Genomic DNA, 27,398 nt, shown 5'->3' on the forward strand with positions numbered 1-27,398 from the left:
GTCCCTACGCTGCCTCCCTCCCTCTCCTTCTCTCTGCCTGGCTCTTTCTCTCCCGGGAGACAGACTTAAATACAGCTGGGAGAGACGCAGCATTACAGCTGCCTTTGGTTTCACTACAGCTGGACCGACAGGGCGCTCAACGCACTTTCACAAATCCCCACTGCAGTAATACAGGGGAGGACACACACACACACACACACACACACACACACACACACACACACACACACACACACACACACACACACACACACACACACACACACACACACACACACACATTCCCGCCCACTTTCATACTTTCTAATCACACACACACGCTACGTTTTCCTGCCACAGCAAATCCCACTGACACACACGGAGGCAGTCAGGCAGACGGCGGGACAGTGAGTTTAGGGAGCAGCCAGAGCAGGAGTGCGAGGGCGACGAGGCGTGGGATTGGATGACACCAAGAGCCAGGCTGATACTAGCGAGATCCCGGGGATTACGTCCACTTCTTAACTCTACTCCCCCACAACCAAACGAGACAGAAGTCTGGAAACTTTTTCCCAGTTTTTTAATTTTTTTGCTATTTTAACGCCATTTCGTTTTTCTTTCTTTTTTTATGTTGGACCTACTCCGTGAACATGGCAACCCACCGCCCGCGTGTTGTCATATAAGACATTCCTCAGTTCATCCACTCGTTGATCCGTTTCACCCCTCAAACACCCAGAGACGTGCACACGGACACTTCCCTCCCTTTGAAGCCGGCCCCTGTGGGACAGCGTCGGGCCCCGCCCGGCGGGCCGACCCCAGCAGCGCCGCCATGTCCTGGGACTGTGGGCTGAGGTACATGTTCTCTGTCCCCACCGCCCTGCAGCTGGCCGGCGTGTGCGCACTCCGAGACGGCAGCGGCGGTGGCGGTGGCGGCGTTCGCCGTGGAGGTGTTTGTGTCAGCAGCGCTGGAGGAGGAGGAGGAGGAGGAGGAGGTGGAGGAGGAGGTGGAGGAGGAGGTGGAGGTGGAGGAGGAGGTGGAGGCAGAGAGGAGTTGACTAGCCGGCTGGGGCTGGAGGCCGTGCAGCGGCTAGCCAAGGACGGCTGTCGCCTCCTGCAGAACCACAACTACCGTCTGCCGGAGAGGAACCCCGCGGTGAGTACGGCACTGGGGACACACCGGGGGGCAGAGGGATGGGTGCTGGGGGGTCCAGTTTGATTCCCGACTGGGACGCTTAGGATAAGAATGTATGAGGGCTGCACAATTGATTGCATATTCGTTGAGATCGTGATTTTTGGGCTGTGCAATAGTTAACGTCAAAATGTTATTATTGTTTTTTCAATGCAGAAGGCACCACAGAATATGTACTGGAGTGATCATCTGTGAATCGAAGCGAATAACGGCAATCACAATGTCAAGCAAAATGACCAGTGTTATACCTGTTGACATCATGGTGCAGTCCTAGGACGTGTGTAGGATACTCACGGTGTTGCAAGATGCTTCGAGTCAAAGCCCACCAAGGCGTGTATTAATGACAAGCGTGTAATTCAAGGCTGTGTGGTGTCTTCAAAGCCTGCATCGTGTCCTCGTTTCATGCTGACGATGGAGACTCATTGACGAGTGTGTGTGTTCCATCACATGGCATCACGGTGCGTTCTCATGATGTGACGCTGGCTGTACCTTGTGGATGGGGATTGAAACTATGACAGCTACGTTAAGGCCTGTGTGTTTGCGTGTGTGCCTGTGTCATTGACTGTGTGCTGTGGTATGTGGTTTATGTTGTCACCGTGGTCATCCTTGAGCAGGTGCACACCCGCTAGGATTAAACCATGACATTATTTTAAATGCATTCCTTTTTCCCAAGAAGGCTTTTCCCCCCTCTGTTGATGTCTGTGATTGCCTGGCCTCAACATAAAACGAATAGAAACAAATTTGGTCCTTCAAATGAACACATATTCTCTCTCTCTGCCTCTCCCTCCCTCCGTCTCTCTCTTACACACATCCTAATGTAATTGTAACGGTCCATGCTTACACAAGGACATGCTCTTACCAAAAGCTTTGTATGTACGAACAGTAGTTCTCTAGCCACTTTAATGCGTGGGTTAATAGCAGCTTAGTGCAATGTGATCTCATTCTCTGTATAAAGGCAGTCTAGTGGGCAGAATTGTCGGTGTTGTCATCGACCGTGAGCGGGAGGGACGTTTGTGTGAGCGACCGTGGCAGAGGCTTATTAGTGTGTGTTTGTGTGTGCAGTGCATGTAGCCATGTGTGGCGGCGGAGTTGGTGGAGCACTGGGCTGGGAAATAACTCTCCACACTCATCTACACCTTGGGGTAGGAAGGGGTGTGTGTGTGTGTGTGTGTGTGTGTGTGTGTGTGTGTGTGTGTGTGTGTGTGTGTGTGTGTGTGTGTGTGTGTGTGTGTGTGTGTGTGTGTGTGTGTGTGTGTGTGTGTGTGTGTGTGTGTGTGTGTGTGTGTGTGTCCTTAGGCTTTTTGTCTTCAGTGTGTGTGAACACTCCTGAGACAGTGTTTTTTACACCATGGTAAGATTTGCGAACCCTGTCTTCATGTTGGACATTGTTTCCATTTTGGAATATGTTACTTTGACACAAATGACAGGAAAACATGGCGATACAAAGGCACTGCCAGCAATTGTCCTCCCAACAATCAACATTCAGCCCCCCCGATTGAATCTGTTTAAATGTATTATGTCATGTTTTATTTTCCAATTTCATTTTTGATAAGCTCTCGAAAGCCTCTGCAGGCTGTTTCCATAGCGATGCTGCTCCTGTAAGAGATTTACCTCTGAGAGTCGCAAGGGGACAGACGCTTACACACACGGATGCACATGCACACAATTCACATTTGATTTGATTCAGCAACAGGGATGGACTGTTGCAGGCCATCCAGTATTAATCCATACAAGGAGATTATACAAGGTCACACCATCACACACACACACACACACACACACACACACACACACACACACACACACACACACACACACACACACACACACACACACACACACACACACACACACACACACACACACACACACAATCATGTGTACCACAAGTAATGACAGGACCTCAAAATGTAATATCTCACATTTTTAAACCTCTTAGCGAAGTTTGTAAGGGTGTTGTGTTTTGGCCGGTTCCTTTCAGGAATCCTGAACATATATGTTTACACACACGCACGCAAGCACGGGCGCACTGGTATGGTAGGAACAGGAAGGGAACAAAGAGTGTTTCCTCTCGGTTTTCTATGAGCACCACCTTTCCTCTCTTACGTCAGTGTGTGTGTGTGTGCGTATGTGTGTGTTGGAAGGGGGTCATAGGATACTAGGATCTGTACCGTGACTGTCTGGAACATTGTGTGTGTGTGGTGGGAAGGGTGGAGGAGAGGAAGGATAGATTGATGAACAGATGGGAGGGACATGACGACAAGTGGAAGGAAGACGGACACAGCTGCTAACTCAAAGCAGAATCACAAAGTTCACACCTCTCATTCTCTCTGTCGTCTTTACCGCCTTTCGTTTGGGATTTTCTTTTTTTTCTTTGTTTATTTTCCTTTCACCCTTTCTTTTCTTTCAATCTTTCCCTTTCTTTCCTTTCTTTTCTTTCATTCTTTCCCTTCTTGCTATCTTTCCTTCTTTCCTTTTTGTACTTTTTCTGTCTTTTCCTTTGCTTTCTGTTTCTCCTTATATAACTCTGGTCTCAGACAAACGCGCACGTGCGATTGTCTGTGTGTGTGTGTGTGTGTGTGTGCGCGCGCCTTGTACTCTTTGGTAGAAGTGTATTTGCCTCAGGCCGTATGAATACATTTAATTATTATACACATATTTGCTTAGCCCAGCATACATAATGTTGACTTGTCGTATACAGTCTACATGCCTTGGTTTTATTCTGTGATTTTTTTTGTCTGTGTTTCGGTATTCATGTTTTACTCTGTGTCTGATGTCAACATTTGGCAATGGTGTTTATCTTGGAGGCTACACAGATACTGCGGGCCTATCAGGGATCTGGCACATGTTCTCCCCATGGCAGGGAGCTGTGTTGTGGGTATGTTATTGCAGTGGTTGTGGTGGTGCTGCTGCTGCTTGAGCTTCATAATGAGTCTGTGATAACCCATCTTGGTCCACTGGTGTTTTGTCTGGGGGTCTGAGAAAGGAGGGGTCTGCGAGGGAACATAGACACGCCATAGATGGACTGCAGCAGACCTGATCCACTTCAAAGACACACACATGCACCTATACATATAGAGTTTCACATGCTTCTTTAACACGTTGCTTGGGTCTGTTTAGTCTCTTTTACTGTTCCGTATAAAATTCTTAATTCCACTATGAATCACGTTAAAACATGTTTACTGTAAGAGTAGCACTAGGCAGTGCATTGTGGGTAGTTACACTGAAATATTGCATTGTATAGCTTGTTAAGCCCTCATTGTTTGAATCACAAAGCCTGCAAAGGTCACCGCGTCGAAGTAAAATAAATCGGATTCGGTGTACATTTCCCTCTGTAGCAAAAAGAAAGGGCTTCCCTGGTCCCCACAGTCAGCGCTTAAATGTCAAGGTCTGATGAGCACAAGTCAACCCCTGGATACACAGAAGAGTCTCTTCCCCTACTCAGATTAACCCTCAGAGTTTGACCATCTATAATTAAATCAGAATAAGGCAGAGTTTTACAGCTGCGTGTTTACCCCTCCTGGGTGAAGTTTGTTTGGATTAGGGGAAGAATGTCGGGATTTCCATTAGTCGCTAAATGACGGCTGCGTCTCACCTTGCCCTAACAAGCAGGAGGGCCAACCGCAATATGTTGGGAGACTTTTAATTTGAAAGAGTTTGAGATGAAAGTTTTCTTTCAGGGTTTTCACGTCTGGCTTGTGAAGAGTTAATCCATGGAATAAATGGCTGTTCTTTAAAGACCTCCTATTATACTACTTTTCTGGTCTTCATTTCTTATAAATGACTCCTATAGAGCAACCTGACACGAATCACAGCACAAAAAACGATGTCGATTTTCGGGAAACTCTTCCTCTCATCTGGACTGGGCGCTTTCCGCATTCTCTGTCAACACTCGGCTTCGTCCTTCTCCACCCCCTCGCCCCCCTCCTGCCAACCCCACTCCATTGTGATTGGTTACCTTCCGGAAGAGCATGTTGCAGCATTACCATACGTGGAAAATCCGGATTGTTCTACGTAGATAAATCCCGGAAATTTGAACAAGTGAATCGCGACCGGTGTCCCTAATGTTTAGCGCTCTGCACAGCCACCCCAGAAGGTCAGCAGGGTATACGTCTAAATGCATTTGTCATTATTTGACACTTTGGTATGGTTAAACATGACTATGAATCATTTTAACAACGTTTATAGGTCATAAAAGTCGAAAAAGTATAATGGTTGCTCTTTAAGGGTCCGACCGAAGTTCCTGTTTTTGCTAGGATATTTATTTTAGGATGCAAAACATTCCAAAATCTGATATTATCTGTGAATATATGTATACATATACAGCCTCTATACATTTATTTAGCTTTTATTCAGAAAATAATTAACGTTTTAAATACACTGCTCTAAACAACACAATCAAATATATTCATAAAAAATCAAAAATGTTAAATACTAAATAAACTTAAATGAATTGGTTTGAACAGATTCAACAATTAACTTAAATAAATTACAGTATAAACAATTCTTTGAGTTTTACCAAAAACACAGGCACTCTGTCCAGTCAGTGTCCAATGCAGTTCCCCCACTCTGACCCACTGCATCGACTGGACTCATATGAAGTACAACTCTAGCAGAAACAGCCTGATTGTTGGAATTTGAAATCCTTTCAACTTCACAGCATTTGAAGAACAGGCCAAAAAAGACAGAAAGTTTAAAGCTGAGACTGATGTTGAGTGCGTTTTCCACCTGCTGGAGAACACACCGCCCAACCTAGTGCAACACAGTGTGCCCCAACCCCATCACAGGTGGAGGCATTGAGGCAGCGGCCGCCAGCGCCAGTGCCACGTGGCTGCCACCACGATATGGGGCTCATCAGGAATACTCCTTTTGTTCCAACTGGTTCTGAAGCGACAATCTTGTCGGATCGAGGAAGACGTACTTGGAGTGTTATACGCGAGGAGTTTTCCTTAGACTTTTCATAGGGATTTGATACACTTTTGGGATTAAGATAATGAGATGGTTCAAATCCCTGGATTTTGAGAAGCGGTAGCAAAGTCTTATGTGAGGAGGACTCAAAGAGAGGATTGCTTTTCGACTGACTTTGGGGAGGGACGAGAATACTTGTACCATCATTTAGTTTTAGATTGGGCTCTGTCTGACCACAGCAGTCCACCGATGTAGGCTTAGCTGGAAATGATACAAACCACCTTTAATGTAATTTGAAGTACCGTACTCCCAAACGTTGAAAGCCATTGGTCTTGATTGGGACTTTAGTGGGTGGTGTGTCCATTGAGAGCGCTCACACCAGCGCTGCCATACAGCTCTGCAGTAACCTCCAGCGCTGAACCTTTATCCATTACCACTCATTAAGTCACAGAACAACACCTGAAATCTAATATGAGGCTGTGTGTTGTCCTTACCCGGACCGAGAGTGGCTCTATTAACCCCTGATTTCCTCCATACAGCCCTTACTTGTGATTGGGTCTTTCTTCTTTTTGAAGCGGTATTCAAATAAAACGTGTTTTGCCCAAACTGTTTCAGAATTGTAGTGGTAAAAATGGATTCACCTGAATTGAACACCTGCACAGGACACCACACTATGAGTCATCAGAGCATGTTTACACACACAGAGGGCGCACAGGCATCCATTCCGTTTGGTCTTTGCTTGCCCAAGGCTCATTCTCATGTCCCACTGGTATCCCAGATTCCAGTTTATAAAAATGTGGCTGAAAATAACTGTTGGTTGCTTTGTTTTCAATTGAGCGTGCTATTCCTCAATTAATTTCCTGCGATTATGTTGTTATAGTCCTTCACACATCAAAATTGATATTTTTGTGTGTGCTCAGATGTGCAGGCCTGTCTTCAAGGTGATGAGCTTCCTGTTTATGGTATGCTGTCAGTGACTGACGGTTCAGGGGGGGGGGGGGAGGGTGGCCGGGAGTAGCAGGTGCACAAAATAGATCTCTTCATCTCTTCTCTGATGGGATTCCTCTTTCATCATCTGATCGCTCTAGCCTTCTCTGTTTCCATATCCCCGTCTCTGTGTGTGTGTGTCCTCTCTGTCTGTGCATTAATCCTTTCTTACTCCGTTCTGCCCTTTCTCCATTCAACTCGTCTGTGTGTGTGTGCAAGCTGGATCTGGTCCACGCATTCCCTTTCGTATGTGATAGTCTAACTGCATTCCTATGCATTCAAAATCTGGCGTTTGTGTTCCTCTCAAAGCTCATACGCTGACACACCCAACGGCACAGAGCTTTCCGTCACTGTGCTCAGCCAGCAGTAGGCTCTACTGCGCGTGGGGCATTAGCGTGCAGGATACCGCCCTCTGGATGCTAGTAATGATATTGTTGAGACCTGTGGTTAGGAGTAATTATAATGATCGGATACACCATTAAGTTGTTGTTTTGGTGTTGGTCGGAAGTATACCTGCCCCTCGAAATCACCCTTCTTGTCCTGTGCCGATGCCTGACTGTTGAGGTGTTTCTTAGTATGTTTGTCAATTAAAGAGCACCTATTATGCTATTTAGACTATTATGACCTATATACGTTGTTATAATGATTTATAGTCATGTTTAACCATACTAAAGTGTCAAATAATGACGTGCATGCATTTAGATGTATACCCGGCCTGATGAGCGTCTGGGGTGGCTGTGCTGAGCGCTAAACACTAGGGACACCGGTCGCCATTCACTTGCACATTTTTTTAAGTTAATTTTTGAATCTGTTCAAACCAATTCATTTAAGTTTATTTAGTATTTAACATTTTTGATTTCTTATGAATATATTTGATTATGTTGTTAAGAGCAGTGTACTTAAAACGTGTTAATTATTTTCTGAATAAAAGTTAAATAAATATATAGAGGCTGTATATGTATACATATATTCACAGATAATATCAGATTTTGGAATGTTTTGCATCCTAAAATAAATATCCTAGCAAAAACAGGAACTTCGGTCGGACCCTTAAAGAGCACCCATTATACTTTTTTGACTTTTATGACCTATAAACGTTGTTAAAATGATTTATAGTCATGTTTAACCATACCAAAGTGTCATATAATGGCATACATGCATTTAGACGTATACCCTGCTGACCTTCTGGGGTGGCTGTGCAGAGCGCTAAACATTAGGGACACCGGTCGCCATTCACTTGTTCAAATTTCCGGGATTTATCTACGTAGAACAATCCGGATTTTCCATGTATGGTAATGCTGCAACATGCTCTTCCGGAAGGTAACCAATCACAACAGAGTGGGGTTGGCAGGAGGGGGGCGAGGGGGCGGAGAAGGACAAAGCCGAGTGTTGACAGAGAATGCAGTTTCCCGAAAATCAACATAGTTTTTTGTGCTGTGATTCGTGTCAGGATGCTCTATAGGAGTCACTAATAAGAAATGATGGCCAGAAAAGTAGAATAATAGGAGATCTTTAACGAAACGGTCTCTCTGTGTCTGTGTCTCTTCGTCTCTCTGTCTCTCTGTCTCTCTCTCAGGAGGCGGTGGGGAGGGTGTGTCTGAAGGAGAGGGGGCGGGACGTCCTGGTGCTGCAGAGGGTATCGTCAACGGTTACGTCCCCGTCTGACCGCCCCTCTCCCACCTCTTCAGGGGGCGGGGCCAGGGAGGAGGACGGAGACAGGAGGTGAGCCCGCCTAGCGCCTGCAGTCTGCCAATTGTCTCTCTCCCTCCCTCTCTCCAGCCCCACCACACAACTATACACTCACACACATACACCCTCACACACACACACTCCCTTATCATACTATCACACACACGCAAAACCAGAAAAGCATAAATTATCCTGTCACATCCTGATTGTGCCGATGCGTGTGTTTTCAGTTGAATGTATGCGTGTGTGTATGCCTTGTTGTTTGTGTGTTTCAGTGTATCTGAGAGAGAGAGAAAGAGAGAGAGAGAGCGTGGAAGAGAGAGAGAGATAATTTGCAAGAAGACAATGTACGCTTTAGCGCCCGGCTCTGGGCTGCGGTCGAGTGAAGAGGGAGAATCGTTTTCTTGTTTCCCAGCAGAAACCAAGATGCCAGCCCTGCTGTTGGCCATGCTGGTTAAAAGGTTTCCAGTGTGTGCTTAAATGATTATTCAGTGTATTCTAGCACACGTGCCCCTGCACACAGACCAGGGATGTGTTCTGCACATTTCCTTTAAAGAGGCATGTCCATGTGTTATTTGTGTATTTGTGTGTGTGTTTGGGCGGGTTTGTTTTTGTGTGCTGCCGTGCCCCGAGCACCATAGAGGGAGTGTCACTGACAAGGAAGTTAAGGAGGATGTTTGCGTGTGTGTGGATGTGTTATATCGTCAGGAACAGCCAGTTCTCTCGCTGCGTTCGGCGCTGTCACGGAGTCAGACCTTTAGCTGCGCCGGAGGCGACCTGACAGACGCGACGCCCCTACCTCAACTGGGTTAACATTGGGATGTAGATGTGGAGGTGGTGGTGGGTGGGGGGGGAGCACTGGGCTCGGGCCCCGCGGGGGGTGAAGGGGGGTAGCAGCCATCCGGTAGTAAAGCGTCATGAAGCAGAGCACCCGGCCCGCCACGCTCGCCGAGGCGGAGGCGGTGGATCACATCGGCGACGATGACGACGATGACAGTGATGGCACTGAGGCTGATGATGATGATTATGATGGGGAGGAAGGGGGTATCGACGGTTCTTCAGTGTTGCCCACCTTCGACGTCCCCTACCTGCGCTTCATCGACGAGGAGGAAGTGGACGATTTTGGGGGAGAGGGCAGGAGCGACTGCGGTGTTGGCGTTGGCGGTGGTTGGCCTGTGGCTGACGAGTGCTGTGGCGGTGCTTCACCCTGCAGGTATGTAGTGGTGTCCGGGACGCCCCTGAAGATCCTGGAGCACCTGCTGAGCGACCTGCGGCTGGATGAGGAGCGAGGAGCGCCCGAGAGCCGGGACAGCGGTGAGTAACACACACACACCACTATCACATTGATCTCTCTCCCTCTCGCTCTCTGTGTCTCTGTCACTCTCACTCGTAAAAACACTAACACAAAAAATAATAAACACTTTTGAGACTAACACAGACAAACGTAGGTTGTGTGTACATTTGCAAAGCCCATGGTCTGAACAGTTTTTCCCAACACACATCCATGAACGGGACGCTCTTCCGAAAAGAGTATTCCTGCATCCTGATGCCCCTCGTATGAGTGGCTATGGAGAGAGAGGAGGGTGTGTTTGTGAAGTCATGTGGGGGATAAGCCGCTCGCTCTCTCTTAATGGTTGACCACAGCTATCTGTGAACCATGCATCCCCTGATCTGCTGATCCACTGACTCCCAGGAATGTCTCCTCCAGTGCAACGCTTCGTGTTCCTACAGAGCCCTGAGCCGTCGTGTTTCCTTCCATTCACCCCCCCCACACACCCCCACCCCTGCCGTGTACACTGGGCTTACACAAAAAGCTCTGTACCGAAAGCATCACTGGCCATGTTGAACTGTGTGCATGTGTGTGTGCATGTACCTGCATGTGTCTGCAGGGTTGACGCGAGTGTATAGTGGGACATTTGCATTTATGCATATATATTATTTACTCACAGACGAGAGCTAATAGCTAGGTGTGTGTGTGTGTGTGTGTGTGTGTGTGTGTGTGTGTGTGTGTGTGTGTGTGTGTGTGTGTGTGTGTGTTGGTCTGCGAGCGTTTAGTTGGGACAGGCAGGAATACATGCGGGGTGTTCAGAGCTTTAAGTTCCTCTAATGAGGAGCACGGAGGCTTCCCTGGGGCTGCCCAGACCTGCCCGACGGTACGACCGCACCTCCTACATCAAACAGGGCTACACTCCCCCCCCCGCTTTGTCAATGAGTTCAGTGTTCTCAGGTTAACCGGGAGGCGTTCTGCCAGTTGGCTCACTTCCTTACTCACTCGACGAACAAAAATGAAATCACAGCGGGGGATAAAGCGAGTTTGCAAGTTTGATCGCCGTTGTCTGCACTTCTAAGCGTGTCTGGATATTAATAATTGTGTGTGTGTGTGTGTGTGTGTGTGTGTGTGCGGGCCCTCTAGGGATGTGTAGTAAATCAGCCGGCCGTTTTACCGGGGGTTAGCTGTACTTTATGTTGAACAGGAAGAAAAAAGAGAGAGAGAGAGAGGGATAAGGAGCGAGAGAGAGAGACCATGGAGAGATTAAACATCCTCATCCAACATATCCCCTATTCTCCATCGCTGCTATCAACGCTCAACAGTGTTGACCAAAACCCAGCCCACCGCTGATTACTATGATTAGTTCAGCCGCCGTAACCCCACCATCAGCTGAGTACCTCTCGCACTCTCTCAACCCTATATCACTAGTGATACAACGGTATAGTCTCCAAGGTCACACCACTATGTGTTATTCATCAGAGAGAGGGAGAGAGAGAGAGAGACGTTACACACGTGAGCGCGTCTGACTTTGTACGTGCCGCCCGACTAGCGGACACAGAGGGCGAGCTGTTGAAGATAAAAATGGATGTTTATTATGATGGAGAGGGAGGAGATGAGAGGGGAGGGATGAGAAGGGAGGAGAAGAGGGGAGAGGGGAGGAGAGGAAGGAGGTGAGAAGATCAGAGGAGGGGAGAGGAGAGGGGAGGGGAGAGGAGAGGAGAGGGGAGGGAGGAGGTGAGGGGAGAGGGAGAGAGAGAGGAAAGGGGAGGGAGGAGGAAAGGGGAGGGAGGAGAGAGGGGAGAGGAGAGGGAGGAGGTGAGAGGATGAGAGGGGAGGGATGGGGGGGAGAGGAGAGGGTGGTGGTGAGAGGAGAGGGAGGAGGTGAGAGGAGGAGAGGGGAGGGGGGGGGGAGGGGAGAGGAGAGGGTGGTGGTGAGAGGGGAGGGAGGGGGAGATGAAAGGGGAGGGGGGAGGAGAGGGGAGGGTAGAGAGAGGGGAGGCGAGAGGGAGATGAGAGGAGAGGGAAGAGGGTGTAGAGAGGAGGAAGGATGGGAGGGGAGAGGGAGGAGGAGGAGAGGGGAGGAAGGTTGGGAGAGGAGAGGGGAGGAAGGTTGGGTGTAGAGAGGGGAGGCGAGAGGGAGATGAGAGAAGAGGGTGTAGAGAGGAGGAAGGATGGGAGGGGAGAGGGAGGAGGAGGGGAGGAAGGTTGGGAGAGGAGAGGGGAGGAAGGTTGGGTGTAGAGAGGGGAGGGTAGAGAGAGGGGAGGCGAGAGGGAGATGAGAGAAGAGGGTGTAGAGAGGAGGAAGGAGGGGAGAGGGAGAGGGAGGAGGTGAGAGGAGGAGAGGGGAGAGAGGTTGGGAGAGGAGAGGGGAGGAAGGTTGGGTGTAGAGAGGGGAGGGGGGAAAGGAGAAGAGAGGAGGAGAGGGAGGAAAGGAGGGAGAGGGGAGGGGGGAGGTGAGAGAAGAGAAAGGAGAGCAGAGGGGAGGACTGAAGGAGCAAAAGAAGAAAACGAGGATGTGGGAGGTCAAATGAAATGAGAGGAGGTTGAGTTGGAGAGAAAACGAGTTATCCCTTGATTAGAGAGCAAGAGAGGGAGCTGGAGGGAGAGGGGGGCGCCTTGAAGCATTACAATGGGAATGAGAGTCAGAGAAGTGAAGGATGCGTAGTATGCGACAGGGAGCCAGTGAGCAAAGGGGCCAGTGGGTTGTGAGCACGGGCCCTCAGCCTTTGGGAGCAAAAGCAGTGTTTTCTCCTCTCACTAAAGAGGAGATGGTTAATCTATTATTGATGGCTGGGCCATTGCTCGCTCATGTATAATTGATTCCCCTTGCATCCCTTGCCCAGGAGATCCATATTTGGGTCACATGTTTTCCCGGAGAAAGAAAGATAAAAGTGGGATTGTGACTGCTCCGGGTTCCCCCCCGCACCCCCCCCCCCCCCCCCCCCCCCCCCCTACTAACAATGGCTCATTACCCATCTGCCTCAGGGCTGTTTATATTTGGTTCTAACCCATTGACCACCTGCTGAGCAAAGACGCCTACACACGAACACGCACAGTGGCAGACACACACAGTGGCAGACAACGGGCAAGGCAACTCTCACGCTCATTAACATGTACTTCTTGTACAACTTTCTTAACTAGTGAGATGAGCAGGGTCTTAATGTCTATCTAAAGTGTGTAAAATGAGTCTTGGTTCGACATGGGGAAACACAGTGATTTCATTGGTCGGCTGTGGTATTCCTTTTTAACTCTCTTGCCTATTTCTCGATCCCAGTTTTGTCAAGGCGGTTTAATTAATTGTATGTAATGTGATTGGAGGGCCAGGATAGCACAGTAGTTGGTCCTGGGTTAAATTCCCAGTGACTGCCTGTAGGTTTCCTTGAGCAAGAGGCCTCAACCTAGCCTGGGTAGCCCCGCCCATTCTTCCGGTGAATTTTCCAAGTGTCTGGAAAAGAGCAATCCATTTCTTTCTGCTTCCGATATGTTTTTGCGGGGGCCAATCACCAAGCTGGCTTTTCGGATGGCGCTTATTGGCTGGTTTAACACAAGGACAACAGGGAAGCGACGGCAAGCAGCCAATCGCGTACAGAGTCAGTTGAACTAGGCCCGTTGATCACGCCTCTTGTGCAGAAGAAAATGACGGCAGCTTCCCCAGACCAATGTGCAATCTATGATTGGCTTTGTCTGGTAATAGCCAGGCTAGTCTCAACCCCTACCTGCCTCTTTACTGACCTGTATATGGTAAATGATAAATGGACCGCATTTATACAGCGCTTTTAGGGTGCACTCACACTAGGCCATCTGGCCGTGGCCGTTGGGCGTCGCAACTGTGGCCTGGCCACGGTAGACTCTTGTACATACGTCATCACGTCGTAAGTAATACGTCATCACCAAGCGTCCGCTGCATGGACCATAATGAAGTCTGCCGCCAGTCAGAGTTCTAACAACAATGGACAACAACACACAGAACACAGTTCGCACTTTGCTGAGTCTGTTGCTTATTTGGATATATGTTTACCGTTTAATGGGAAAGAAGGCTCGTCGCCTTTATTATGTCCATGGTCGTCACATGGACTATACGTCATCCAGCTCAGGTTGCGTAGCCGTGCGTGTGCGCGTGTCGGCTCATTAGCATCTGTACCGTAGCGGCCCGTGCCGTAGCAGCACACCTCTCCCAAGTGGCCAAATTGGCCCGGCCTGGCCACACTCAGAATTGAGCACGGTTAGGTGCTAAAACGGCCACGGCCACGGCCAGATGGCCTAGTGTGAGTGCACCCTTATAACCGGTGGCCACTCATACCACTTTACAATAATTCCCTAACATCTACCCATTCATATACACATACACACACCGGAGCAGTGGGGCTCAGGGACACCTCGACACTTGAACTAGCAAGCTCCCGATTGCCAGTTAACCTCTCAACATCCTGACCCAATGCCGCCCTTATATATATGATATAATAATATCTCTCTTTGCTGGTGTACATCTGAGAAAACCACAGATGATTAGCCATGCTAAGAATGGATGCCCTCAATCAGTTTAATGACGCGTTGGATAAAAGCCTCAACATCAGCCACCTACTGCAGCTGTCCTTCATGTGTTTGGCTTCCTGTGTTCCAGAGGTGCTGCTGGATGACTTCCTGTTGACGTACCTGGTCTTCATGTCCACCAGCGACCTCTGCCAGGCGCTGCTTGGCCAATATCCTTAACCATGCAGAAAACACAGAAAGACGCACGCACACATCCACACACGCACACACACTCACACTCACTCACCCGCACGAATGCACGCGCACACACACACACACGTGGCACATATATACACACACACACCCAACACACACGCACGCACGTAAGCGTACACATGCAAACACACACACACACACACACACACACACACACACACACACACACACACACACACACACACACACACACACACACACACACACACACACACACACACACACCCATCAACTCCCCTTCTTCAAACCACCTGCTGCTCTGCTTCCTCCTTGACTGGTCTCACCTACAGCAGTGTGCGCTGCAGGGGTCAGGAGGAAGGGAAGGACGCCCTCTTCAGGAAGCGCAAGGTACTGCAGCTGGTGTCTCACTGGAGCCGGCTAAACAAGGACTTCCTCCGGGACGAGGAGCATGTCAAGGGTTTCATGAAGGTAACAGCCCAGGTGTCACCACGTGCCTCGTTAGGGGATAAATGTGACGATATGATCTGTTCTGGTGAATAATTCATTTGATGTCCATTAGCAGACAGCGTGATGATGATGAGGTAGGCTCTGTCAGGAGAGCGTGCAATACGCTATACGCTTGTGTTATGTGGTTCATAGCGTCGGTTATCCCCCAAAACCCCCCACGTTGACGGAGATCCCTAGGGAGGAGTCCGATTGGACGCCGACTGCGTCCAATGAGGTGATAGTCCTGGGGGTTTGAAGGCGGCGGAGCTGTGTCGGACCACGTCGCCTCTAACCGTTAACGTGGGAGGTTTATTCCGATGGAGGCTCTCTGACCATCGGTGTTCATGAAGGTTCCTAAAGCCCCGAGGTGGATGGGCTCTGTCATTGTTGCCCACAGCAACTGATCCGTTTGTCTCGGTGGTCTCGGCGCCCTCACATCGTCCCGATGCTTCTGCCTTATCATTCATCTTTTATCATTGTTCTTCTTCTGAGCCAGACGTTTAATTATTGACCATCAAACGTCTCTTCTGCAGCTCTAGCTCTCTATCTCTGTCCAGCCCAAGGTCTCTCTCTCTCTCTCTCTCTCTCTCTCTCTCTCTCTCTCTCTCTCTCTCTCTCTCTCTCTCTCTCTCTCTCTCTCTCTCTCTCTCTCTCTCTCTCTCTCCCCCTCTCTCCCACTGACTGACTGACTTTTCAAAGGCAGCCTCCTCATCGCTCTTTCTTCCGTCCCCTTTCTTTACACATGGCTGCATCAGTCGGATATTGAATCCTTGTGACAACCAAGAGCCCAGACACAGGAGCGTGCACGTGCACACATGTGCATGCATGTGTCGTGCAAACTCTTATGATGCTCTGCTGCCATGGCAGCCCTACAACATGTGAGGTTTGGCATTGGGTATCGCCAAGTGTAACCCAGGTGATGGTTGCCTAGTAACAGATGGATGGGGGACGGGGAGCCTCAGTGGGTCAATGACGGTGATAAGCTCTGTGTGTGTGTGTGTGTGTGTGTGTGTTGGATCGGACAAATAGCCACACTCGTATCCCCTGACAGTTATGTCATCACCTTCCTTCAGTCATTCTGATTAGATTTTTCTTTGGTGCATAAGCACAAAGACATAGCTGCACACAAAGACACACAGCGCTCCGTGTGTGTTGGCTGCATGGTGTGGATTATACGTGTCGCCTTATTCCTCCCTGTCAATTCACTCGGGCTGGTTAACACTGGTCTACAGTGGTCTGCCTTCCCTCTCCTTAAACCATCCCTCCCTACTCTGAATCGTCCCCCGAAAAACAATGAAACATCCAACGTTACAGATGGTCATGTGACTGTCTGTTTGTGTGGATGACATGGAGTGAAAAATATCCTTTCCACCATGGTGGATATCAATCTGTGGCCACAGCAGGGACACGATGACAAGGCATTATAAAGGCCCTTGCATCAAACTGGTTAGAAGCGGTCCTGTCTGGCTCTGTTAGGGGCGTCTGGCGTTAACAGGCCCAGAGCGAAGGGTTTCCATCGGGGCGGCCCTAGCTAAGAATGGATGCAGCCGTTGGTATTCTTCCATGCATCAGATTAGAAAAGCATCCACCAAAATACACACCAACGTGGAATTTACAGATTGAATATGTGTGCATATATGTAAATATGTGTGCGGATGCACCCACAAGTTTTGATGGATGCTAAAATACACGTGGTTCTCTAAAAAAAAAAGGCCTAAAAAGGCCAACATTTTTAAACGCATTACTGAAAGGATTCAGATCAACAGATGAACTGTAATGCCAGGCCTGTAATCTGTAGCACGTTATTTGTTAATGCATTGATTCAAGTCTGTGTGTGTGTGTGTGTGTGTGTGTGTGTGTGTGTGTGTTTGTAGACTCTGTACAGGTGTGTGTTAGAGGACCTCTATGAGTTCCCCACTCTGGAGAAAGACCTGAAGGAGTTTCAGAAGCTGCTGCGCCGCAGACAGTGAGTGTGTGTGTGTGAGATTGTTAATTTGTGTGTGATTATTTAGCGAATGTTAATATTATGTGTGTGTGTGTGAGATTCATATTTTGTGTGTGATTATTTAGCAAATGTTAATATTGTGTTGTGTGATTAAAAGGGTGATTGATATTGTATGTGTGTGCAAGAATCTTGCTGTTTACAAGTGTGATTGATTTTGTGGACTGCATGAGTGTCTGTAGATATTGTGTGAGTGGTGCAGTGGCTCATGTTTCTTATGCATCGTGTGTGTGTGTGTGTGTGTGTGTGTGTGTGTGTGTGTGTGTGTGTGTGTGTGTGTGTGTGTGTGTGTGTGTGTGTGTGTGTGTGTGTGTGTGTGTGTGTGTGTGTGTGTGTGTGTGTGTGTGTGTGTGTGTGTGTTTGTTGTCTTTACAGCACGGTGGATGACTGCCCTCCATCTCAGAAGGTGAGTGATATAATACCATCCAGACTTAAACACTTTTTAAGTGATATATCATCTATTAAGATCTATCGATTATTTTCATGAAAACTGTAGCATTAGATGATTGAAAATGTTTCTCTCTCTGCTCTCTCTCTCTCTCTCTGTCTCTGTCTCTGTCTCTGTCCTCTCTGTCTGTCTGTCTGTCTGTCTGTCTGTCTGTCTGTCTGTCTGTCTGTCTGTCTGTCTGTCTGTCTGTCTGTCTGTCTGTCTGTCTGTCTGTCTGTCTCTGTCTCTGTCTCTCTCAGACTAAGGCTCTACACCAGCAGTTGAGTTTGAAGGAGAACTGTGTGCAGCTCAGAAGCCCAAAGAGTGAACACAGAGAAGGTGAGAGGCAGGGAGGCCACCACGCTCAATATGAACCCTCCTATCTCGCCCCCATTCGGTCTCTGTCTCTCTAGAAAATATATAAACATTAAAAAGAAAAAGAGTTAGAAATGTTGTGTTTGGTAGATTATTTCTCTGTGGTAACAATGCTTTTTGGCAATGAATCGTATACCGTTGGAAAGCCTGTTTAGTTCCCTTTCAAATGGTGCCCCATTCGTAAGGAACATGCATTTGTGGGATGAGCAGTAGCGCTGAGTGTTGCGCCCATGAAAGATTTGCCAAATCTTTTCTGCCATTGCCAAACAGGTTATTTTGCTGTTGCTATTGACACTTGTTTTGAGCTTCTGGTACCCCCAGGTGCTGCCAATCAGGTGCCTGATTGACACCTGATTGGCAGTACCTGTGAGCATGGGCCCTACTACTGTAAGTACAGCTACAGTCAGTAAGTGTCTGCTCCAAGAATGGGCATGCCGCGTTTGACTGATCTGGATAGGGCCCTTGCGATAGGGCAACTTCAAGCTGGTGTTCCGCAAAACCAAGTTGCGGCATTATTTGGAGTGAGCCCTAGTACCCTCTCCAAACTGAAGGCCAAGTACCATATAACGGGGGATGTCAAAGACAGGCCGCGAAGTGGGCGTCCCAAGAAGACGACGCCCCAAGAAGACCATTTCATCACCCTGTCAGCACTTAGGTGCCGTAGGCTGTCTTCTACAGATTTGCAGTCAAGGTTTGCAGGATGATATGGCCGACGGCTCTCTGCCCAGACAATCCGGAACAGACTACACGCAGCCAATCTCCGGTCTCATAGTGCTGCCAGGAGTCCTGCCATGACTGTCCTTCACCGTCAGGCCCGTTTGCGCTGGTGTCGGCAACACGTACACTGGAACCTGAACATGTGGAGGAACGTTATGTTCAGTGATGAGTCCAGACCGGCATGAGGAGGAGGTGCCAGGCTGTTGTGGCTGTGTATGGTTCTTCCACACGCTGCTGAGGCTCCTGTCTGTGAAATGAATAAATTGTTGAATTGCCAATATGTCTTGTTTCTTCAAACTTCAATCATCCAATCCACCAAACACCAAACGAGTCAATGGCAGAATAAGCTGTTTGGCATTGGCAGAGAAGATTTGGCACATTTTTCATGGGCGCAACCCACATACTCAGCTCTGCTGCTCATCCCACAATTGCATTTTCCTTACAAATGGAGCACCATTTGAAAGGGAAATATACAGGCTTTCCAACGGTATAAGATTTTTTGCCAAAAAGCATTGTTACCATAAAGAAATAATCAACCAAACACAAAGTTCCTTACTTTTTGTGCTTAGTTTATATATTTTCATAGGTTTTACAAGCCTGGCCCAGCAGCATGTTTAATTATCTTTTATTATTCCAAATTAAAGACGATTTAATGTTAATGAAACAGTTAACCAGCTGAACCATCTCTTGAGAAAAATGCAGTATTGTAGCATTTAAAGCGTTGGGAAATGACGACTGGGTTGCAAATGGAAAACCTTTTAATGTATTATCAGCTAAAAGAATTGTGTGCTGTGACATCACCGTGAACGTACATACGGACGCACAATAGACAAGGACTCACCCAAGCATTTAAACAACTGTTGTGCTTTTAGTCAGCCATCTTAAAGAGTGTTTTTCTAAAACTACATTGACCATCCAAACACACTCCCATCATTTAAACAATCCCTCAAAACCAACCTTTTCAAGATCGCTTTCACAAAATAACCTCCCTCCCTTCTTCCTTTTAAGTATTCCTAGTTTTGTCTACCTATTTTAGCTTTTATTTTATTGAAACAATTTTATTTTATTTTAAGTATTTTTACTTATTTATACGTTCTCATTAAATTATAAAATGTTGTGTTCACTCTGTAAAGCGTCTTCGAGTATTTAGAAAAGCGCTATTAAAGTTGAATGTATTATTATTTAATGTATCATCAGCTCATTGGCGTTACACACACACACAATATTGACAATTTACCATCGTGTCACTGCAAAAGTAGCGTATATTTGTGTACATCTACAGGCTGTGTAATGTGTATTGCTTTAGTAACCGGTATTTCCCCTCCTGTCCCTTCAGTCATTTGTCACGTGCACGTGAGCGTGGACTCGTACCTGAGCGTGCACACCCACCGCATGCTGGAGGCTAACGAGCTGCTCAGGATTGTGGGATCCAAGCTGGACCGGTCCGAGGAGGAGATGGTGCTGGCGGTGGTCTCGCACACAGGAGGTGATTCAACCCTGCCACACACACACACACACACACACACACACACACACACAGACACAGACACAGACACAGACAGACTCACAGACACACACACACTCACACAGTCACACTCACTCACTCACTTTTCAACGCACCCGCAGATTGACCGGGTACCTCAGTGTTAGTTATTGATGTTATAGAATTTAGATGGATAACGTCAATCAAATACGTATTTGTTGGTTTGCTTTTTTGCTCCGTTTCTCTTCTCTTCTTTTTCTCTTTGACTCGTCTTTCTTTTTTCTTTCACTCTTGTCTCATGTTGACTGACTGACTGTGTCTCAATGTTTTTTTTCTCTCTCTCCCTATCTCTCTCTGACTGTCTGTCTGCCTATCTGGCTCCCTCTCTCTGTGTCTCTGTCTCTCTCTGTCTCTCTCTGTGTCCACAGAGCGTCGTCTGCTGCAGCCCAGTGACTGCGTGTATTCAGAGTCTCTCACCCCTCAAGGCAGACTGGCAGTCTGTCGCAAGGACCTCACTGAAGTCCTGGTATGCCCCCCGGCGCTCTGCTCGGATGCATCTGTGCATCGATGTTCTAGATCATGCACGGGTGGAAGCTTAAGTTGGCGATAAATTGCTTTTTCTTGCCTTGCCATCTGGGCATAACATCCGCTCCCATTAGCTGAAACAGACATCAATACGTGTGTTCAAACAATGTTAGAAAACGATTATATTATGATTTCCTTGTTGCTGTTGTTCAATAAGGGAGTGTAACGTCTTTGGTACCTTTTGGGGAAAGTCCAACTTTGACACCTCCAAATCACGCAAAGAAAGCAATAATGAAATGGTGGGAATGGTTACGCTTCAAACCGCAAAACAAACCCGTTTTTTGGCCGCAGCAGTTTGTTTGGCTGGAAGGCACGACTTAATGACTGATATTAGATGAAGACGAGGAAGTTTAGAGAACTGTATTGAACTTTCTGAGCGGCTGCTGGCAAACCGGGGCAATGAGCAGCTGTGCAGTCTCATTTACTTCCACATGCATTAATATATTCCTACATCACAGATCCATGTGTGTATGTGTGAGTGTTGGCTCTCTGTGTCCTGCATGTTATTGTGTGTGCGTGGTCTCTCTGTTTGGGTCTTCTCTATATATTTGTGTCTGCTCTATATGTTGGTGTGTGCTCTATGTGTTTATTTGTGCTCCCTGTTGGTTTGTGCTTTCTATGTTTGGGTCTGCTCTATATGTTGGTACCCCCTTGTTTGTGCTCTTGGTATTCTTTTAGCGCCCTCTTTTTATTTGCTCTATATGCTTGTGATTGCTCTCTGTTTGTGTATTCTTTATGCATTTGTTTCACTCTGTGTTTCTGTGTGGCCAATAAGTTTGATTTCTCTCTCTCTCTTTTCTCTGTGTGTGTGTGTGTGTGTGTGTGTGTGTGTGTGTGTGTGTGTGTGTCTGATTGTGTGTGCTATATCGGTTTGTGAGTGCTCTCTCTTTGCTCTATACGTTTGCATGTGCCGTCCATGTTTGATTTTGCTCCATAAGTGTCTTTGTGCATTTCCATGTCTTGAATCCCCAACAGACTGCAGCCTTGTGTTGAACATGTGGCCTATTTAGGGAGTCGGTTATTGCTGCTATGGAATAGATTGTTAAGAGTGTATTTATTTCCCAGCCCCCCCCCTAGGGACACGGTGTGTGTGTGTGTGATAGAGTGCATTCTTATTTCTCATGTGTGGTGAGGTGCGGATATCAGCAATTTTTTCTCACCCTTGTTTGTTTGTTTGTGTGTGTGTGTGTGTGTGTGTGTGTGTGTGTGTGTGTGTGTGTGTGTGTGTGTGTGTGTGTGTGTGTGTGTGTGTGTGTGTGTGTGTGTGTGTGTGTGTGTGTGTGTGTGTGTGTGTGTGTGTGTGCAGCCCGCTCTCACAGACAGTGCTGAGCTGGGCAGGAGGGCGGTGCGTCTCCTGGGGATCAACACCTGGGACGTAGCGGCAGCTCTCACGCACCTGGACTGGAGCCTGTTCAACTCCATCCATGAGGTATGCGCACGTACACACACACGTGCATACACTCACGCATACACGAGCATACATACAGCCGCACGCACGCATGTATCCACTTGCATACGCACACACACATGTATACAGATGCACACACATACATACACACTTGCCCACAGAGAAACTTGAATACACGCATGCATACTGTATCTACCCACAAGCTTGCATAGCATATACCCAAAAACAACACACACTTGCATATACACACACACGCACGTGGGCCCACTTGTGTGTTATGCACACACCTCAAGGCTACGCTTTAATACATACATTTAAATGCAGAAGTCTTCCAGAAGGGTCGGGCCAGAGATCCTCTCAGAGTGGCTGCTGCTCTCCCTGGGCGCTGTCTCTTAGGCGGGGGGGGGGGGAACCAAACCATAGTGTCGCGGAACCAAACCATAGTGCTGAAAGCATCAAACAAACAGCCAATGAATCGGACTGAATTCCTAACATCTGCTGCTCCCGGCTTGAGGAAATGCTAATTTGTGGTGGGCTGTCTCTGCTGGGGATTGAACCAACGCTCCACCACCAGGGTAGTGGTGGCAACAGGGCAAGAGCTCCTCATCGCCCCCTAAAGAGACTGTCATGCTGGGATGGGTCTTTTAGGCTCTAGATAACGTAGAAGACCATCTATATTTTTATTTTGTTTGTGTGTGTGTGTTTGTATGTGTGCATAATTAGGTTTATTTTTTAAATGCGCATAATACTTTATAATATTACATATATATATATATACACGCACGCATGCACGCACACATAAAAATACAATTGAACTAAAATACACACGAACACACATACACACACAAACACGAATGAATGAACACACACACGCGAACGAACACACACACTTAAGCACGCTCCTCAACGTTGCGTGCCTTGAACTGATCTAGTCTCTCATCTCCCCACCATCACAGCAGGAGCTGGTGTACTACACCCTGAGCCGCCCTCCCCGCAGCGGCCACACGGCGGCGCTGTCGGTCCTGCTGCAGCGCTGCAACGAGGTGCAGCAGTGGGTGATGTCCGAGGTGCTCATGTGCGTGTCGCTCAGCAAGCGCGTGCAGCTGCTGAAGAAGTTCATCAAGATCGCAGCACAGTAAGAACCAACACACACCTGGGTTCACATCAACATGGGTGACACACACACACACACACACACACACACACACACACACACACACACACACACACACACACACACACACACAGTGTCTAAGGCCTCGTCTCCACCGAGCGTAGCAGTTCGGTATGGTATGGTGTGGCTTGGAGCAGGACAGCTCAGTTTTGCTTCGCCGTTGTCCAGAAACACAATGCGGGTACTGTTGTTTTTTCTGTCTCTTGGAAGTGACGATTCTGTCGACCAATCAACGGACGGCTTGTGTAGCTCCACCTTTTCGGCACCCTTTCAGACCGCTTGGTACCCAAACAGAGGTGGACCGCAAATAGGAGTGGCTCAGTGCGCTTATTTGGGGACCTTGCACTACTTTTGGCGGTGGAAGCGGCATTAAGCGAACCTTGGCGCACCTGACGTACCGAACCGCATCGCACCGCTCGGAGGAAACGAGGCCTGATTGTTTTGTCATTGGTTAGTTTTTGTCATGTGTGACTTTCAAAGTGTTCTGATTGGCTGCTTTGTGTCATGTGTCTTGTGTTCAGCTGTAAAGCCCAGAGGAACTTGAACTCCGCCTTCGCCATCATAATGGGACTGAACACGGCCTCTGTCAGCCGGCTCAACCAGACCTGGGAGGTGTGTGTGTGTGTGTGTGTGTGTGTGTGTGTGTGTGTGTGTGTGTGTGTGTGTGTGTGTGTGTGTGTGTGTGTGTGTGTGTGTGTGTGTGTGTGTGTGTGTGTGTGTGTGTGTGTGTGTGTGTGTGTGTGTGTGTGTTTATCAAGCATATTTTAATATATTACTTTATATTATATTATATATCTCATGTTCTTACCATTTCCTTACAGAAATGTCCAGGAAAGTTTAAGAAGCTGTTCTCTGAGCTGGAGCTCATAACGGTAATAATCTTTCTTGTGGTCTTAGTAACCAGTTTTTTAAACAAGTTCTTACTGTCTTTGCTGTTGTTTTTCTATCATAACATAACATTCTCTCTCTCTACTCCCCCACCCCACACACACACACACCAGGACCCCTCCCTCAACCACAAAGCCTACAGAGAAGCCTTCAAGAGAATGAAGCCCCCAAAGATCCCCTTCATGCCTCTCTTGTTGAAAGGTACACACACACACACACACACACACACATACACACACACACACACACACACACACACACACACACACACACACACTTGTCTATTACACACACACACACACACACACACACACACACACACACACACTTGTCTATTACACACACACACACACACACACACACTTGTCTATTACACACACACACACACACACTTATACATACACACACACACACTCATCTCATACACACAAATGTGACATTGATGTTGAGCATAGCCTAATACACTTGTTTTCCTTCTAGATATCACCTTTATCCACGAGGGAAACAAGACATTTCATGACAACCTTGTCAACTTTGAGAAGCTGGTAAGTCGCTTTCCTATGGTTATTTAAGAAAATACATATATAATTACCATTAGGCCATATTACAGTTTTCTGACCGTTTTAAACTGTGTGCCTTGCTATTTCACAGCACATGATAGCCGACACGGTGCGTCTCATTCGCCACTGCCAAAGTGACCAACCAGGTAGGTCGTACCCTCAACCCAGCTCATGCTAATACATGCCTTTGCATATACTGCCCTCTGCTGGCAGGTGGCTGTACCGCACAACCTAGTGGTCTCCTACTGCTTTCCCCCTCAGTTTCCAAGCAACCATTTTCAGGGACACTTTCTCTTTCCAAATGAGAACCTCAATCCTCACATGCCCTCTGCCTCAGTGCGCGCACACGTGCATGTGATTTTATTTTCTTGTGTTGATGGGTGATTTGGAGCACACTTTGAAATACATCTCTGATTGTGTGTGTGTGTGTGTGTGTGTGTGTGTGTGTGTGTGTGTTTTGTGTTGTCTTTTAGGGAACGAGGTAACCGGGGGCGACAGTGCGGAGTTGCGAGCGTGCGTCCACTGCCTGCACATCATTGACAATCAGCAGACTCTCTTTGAGCTCTCACACAAGCTGGAGCCACGCGCCTGAACAGAGACGCACTATCAAAGCACACACACGCACGCACACACACACACACACACACAGTAAACAAACACGCCCACCGATACACACTATTCTTTTGGACCCGTTTGACTGACGCACGGGTCCTGCCCCGCGGGTCCCGGGGTTGGAGGGGGTCCCGAAGGTGCCATAAGGCGATCCAGCCCGACCTTTGCCCTGCATTGGCTCTCAGCTAGAACCCTCCCCCTCGGGGTACACTTCATAACAGAGGGACCCCCCCCGCTCCAGGCACCGCCCTATGAACCCACACCCAGCCCGGAGCCCTGCTGGGGGGGGAAGGACCGGGGGGAGGAGCAGGCGGCTGTTGTAACTTGTTTGTACGATATCTGTTTGACTGAATCTTTGTGCTGATTGGTGCCGTGGAAAAGAGCGGTGGGTATTCATGAGTCTGGTCCACTGGTGGGATGGTTCCTTAAGGATGTGTTTTGTATGTCTCATGGCTCTCTCGGAAGCCTCTCTGAGCACCTGAAGAGGCTTGAATAATTTCAGATTGTAAAGAGCAGGATTGGTCCTAAAGCACCATTTTTAGTTGTTTTCTTCTGCCTAACTGATATTCTATCACATCCTCTCTTCTTTTGAGGCTGGATACGTACATAAAACCATGTCCATATTACAATGAAAACACCTGTCTTGTTGTGTATGTATTTTTGTATTGATTGATTTCGCGCTCTTTTTGTTTGATGCTTGTTTGGTAGTACAACAGCGTCAGCGGCCAGGAGCAGAAGAAAACATTAATGTAAAGGCTTGTAAATGGAGCAATTGTGTCACGCTTCCGTCCGCCTGTTTTTAAAGTTTTGAGAACGAGATAAAGAACCGAGTGCTTAACGTGCCGCGGTCCAGCCGTGGACGTTTATATTTTTTTTCTATAAATTAACTTTCTTCGTCAACTAAAACAAAAACAAAGTGACTGATCCTGTTTGACTTTGTATTTTAGTAGCTCTACGTGTCTCTGTGCCAAAAGTCCACCTTGAAGTGGGGTAGAATATGCAGTATGGTTATAATTGTGCAACAAATCACAGCGGCAAAGCTCCTTGGCTCGTACGGAGATCTCTGCCTTTATGGTCTTATTTATTATTATTTGTCTTCCGTTTTTTTCTTATTCTCCATTGAATCCTTCCTGTAGTAATGTGCAGCCCTATGGCGACGTGGACCTGTGCGCTCCTGAGTTCACGCGCTCAACGCTTCACACAACGCCCTCATGACTGATGTCACTTCATGTCGGATGCTTGATACCCCATTATTCTCCTGTGGTTGCTACGGATACACAGGGCCCACCCACCATTGTGCTTTATTTCTCTTCCTTTCGCTATCTTTTATTTAAATGCTCAATAGGTGTTGTGTTTATGATCCAAGCCAAAGCTGAGGTTTCTTTGCTGGACCGGTCGAACTTGGTATACTAAACGGATAGTGAAATCGTAATTGTTAAACTGATTAGTAAGCAGTTTATAACATTGCTGAATTACTGACTGAAAAAAATATGTGTTTTGTTCACAAATATTTCTGTGTACATGTGTAAATGATGCAGAAAACAAATAGTGTGTTTTGACTGAATAACACTCCCACTCTACGGTTTATGTGTGTAACTGTGATGTCAGTCTGCATTGCTTCCTCATCATTAGGTCTTTTAGTTTCCCGAGGCACAAGGAACATTTAGTAAGAATGTGGCTACGTTTATCTCTGACTATCATTTCCACTGGTTGGTTATTTTTAAGAATCCATAAAAAGTATTTTTGGGGCTGCAAAAAGGGTCTAAACCTAAGGTTAACAATGATAGACTCATCTTAACGCTGTTGATGTTATTTTCCTAACTGCAGACATTCCTTATTGCTACCAAAAGCATGTTTTGTTTCACTACTGCTCACAGGTTTCTGCTTTCTATCTACTGGCAAGCCAACCTTACCTAAAGTGCCATATGCTTCTTGAAATACATTCAATCCCACAT

General features: G+C 47.5%; 1 protein-coding gene across 1 annotated transcript; it reads left to right on the top strand.

The window, feature by feature from the left end:
* Window positions 1-27,090, top strand: rapgef5a (Rap guanine nucleotide exchange factor (GEF) 5a). Its single transcript, XM_060042899.1, has 18 exons — window positions 1-1,129; window positions 8,637-8,782; window positions 9,963-10,063; window positions 14,641-14,719; window positions 15,050-15,194; window positions 17,087-17,178; window positions 17,590-17,620; window positions 17,902-17,980; window positions 20,070-20,219; window positions 20,645-20,742; window positions 22,108-22,230; window positions 23,166-23,344; window positions 23,905-23,995; window positions 24,205-24,255; window positions 24,385-24,472; window positions 24,752-24,816; window positions 24,923-24,977; window positions 25,305-27,090. The coding sequence occupies exons 1-18, from the start codon at window positions 605-607 to the stop codon at window positions 25,421-25,423; spliced, it is 2,217 nt and encodes a 738-aa protein (XP_059898882.1). The 5' UTR covers window positions 1-604; the 3' UTR covers window positions 25,424-27,090.
* The last annotated feature ends 308 nt before the right edge of the window (window positions 27,091-27,398 follow it).

Source organism: Gadus macrocephalus, chromosome 22 (genome assembly GCF_031168955.1).
Source record: "Gadus macrocephalus chromosome 22, ASM3116895v1".
NCBI classification, from domain to species: domain Eukaryota; kingdom Metazoa; phylum Chordata; class Actinopteri; order Gadiformes; family Gadidae; genus Gadus; species Gadus macrocephalus.